The 1,456-nt window shown below is 57.3% G+C and overlaps 1 gene segment (V, D, J or C); it reads right to left on the reverse strand.

Moving 5' to 3' along the window:
• Nucleotides 1-651: 651 nt before the first annotated feature.
• Nucleotides 652-1,437, reverse strand: LOC120599706 (immunoglobulin lambda variable 3-9-like; the record flags this gene model as incomplete). The annotated part of the segment is given in 2 exon segments: nt 652-972; nt 1,364-1,437. Coding segments are annotated over 2 exon segments (367 nt in total), but the record flags the coding sequence as incomplete, so codon positions are not given.
• Between the last annotated feature and the right edge of the window lie 19 nt (nt 1,438-1,456).

Below are 1,456 nucleotides of genomic sequence, written 5' to 3' on the forward strand. Positions count from 1 at the left end.
TCCAGAGAGCTCTCAGGCTGGCAGGTTTGGTCACCTTAATTGAGCCAGGGCCTTGACAACTTGACCCCTGGTGGTCACTACACTGACCTCTCTGAGAAGAGCATGAACCTGGGGGACCATTGTCTGAACCTACAGCACTTCCCAACAAGGGCACCGCTGAGAGCCGCCAGGGTCGTCGGCAAGGCGCGTGGGCAGTGAGCTCACAAGAGGGATCTGCGTGGACAGCACAGTGTTCTGCTCCACTCAGAGTCTCAGGCCGTCGTGAGAGCCTGGGGCCTCGGGAGCTCAACTGAGCTGGGCAATTGTGGGGTGTGATTCTGATCAGTTGAGTGAAGGAGGGTCCTGACCAACATACGGAAAGATCAGGATGTTGACCACTGGACAAATGTCTTTCTCTGATTCTTCTTCAACCAGGCCCTCTGTGCCCAATTCACACCCAGACCCTGACAACACCAGGACAGCCTTGTCCCGCCAGCCCTGAATCTACTCCTGGTCCACCCTCAGCAGAGATGGCTGAGGGCGGAGAGGGAAGGGGTAGACTGGAATCTCAGATGGAGGGACCTGGGCCAGACCTGTTCACGGCTTTCTCTGCAGTTCTTGAGGGACCTGAGGATAGTGTGACACAGACCGGGAAGGGGGTTTGTGTCTCACTTCCCCATCTGCTTGTGTCACTGTGAGCATTACCACTGTCCCACACCTGACAGTAATAGTCAGCCTCATCCTCGGCCCGGGCCCCGCTGATGGTCAGGGTGGCTGTGTTCCCCGAGTTGGAGCCTGAGAATCGGTCCGGGATCCCAGAGGGCCGCTTGCTATCCTCATAGATGACCTGCACAGGGGCCTGGCCTGGCTTCTGCTGGTACCAGTACGTGTTTTTATTACCAATATTGTTTCCTTCACAGGTGATCCTTGCTGTCTGTCCCGGAGTCACGGACAGTGAGGGTGGCTGAGTCAGCTCATAGGATGCCACGGAGCCTGCAAGAGAGAAAAGGAGAGGTGGGCTTCCAGAGCTGAGTCTCATCTCCAGGTGACACATTCTGCCTGGCCTGGATGAGCTCCCGAGTTTCATTGAGCCCACAAGATGCCCTAATGTCTCTGTCTATCCTAACCCCAACAGCCCTTGGCGCCGACTGTAGGGTGGAGCTTCTACAATGAGAAGCCCTGCATGCTCTGGCAGGTGCAGCCCTTCAGGGCTCACACAGAGCCAGCTAGCACAGTGGGGTATTTCAGCCCCGCCCAGGCCCTCATCCTGTAGCAGAGTCATTAGCATCCTGTCCCAGTGGCAGCTCCCTGCTGAGATCAAAGACTGGGCCTGGCCTATCCTGAGCCCTAAGGCAGAGGTTGGGTGTGAGCCTGCATGCAGCACCTGTGCAGTGAGCAAGGAGGCCAAGGAGGAGAGGGGTCCAGGCCATGGTAGAAGCAGCTCAGTTCTGTTCTCTGGGCCTGAGACTGGGCAGGT

The sequence above is a fragment of the Pteropus medius genome, unplaced genomic scaffold (assembly GCF_902729225.1).
Source record: "Pteropus medius unplaced genomic scaffold, Ma_sr-lr_union100, whole genome shotgun sequence".
NCBI lineage: Eukaryota > Metazoa > Chordata > Mammalia > Chiroptera > Pteropodidae > Pteropus > Pteropus medius.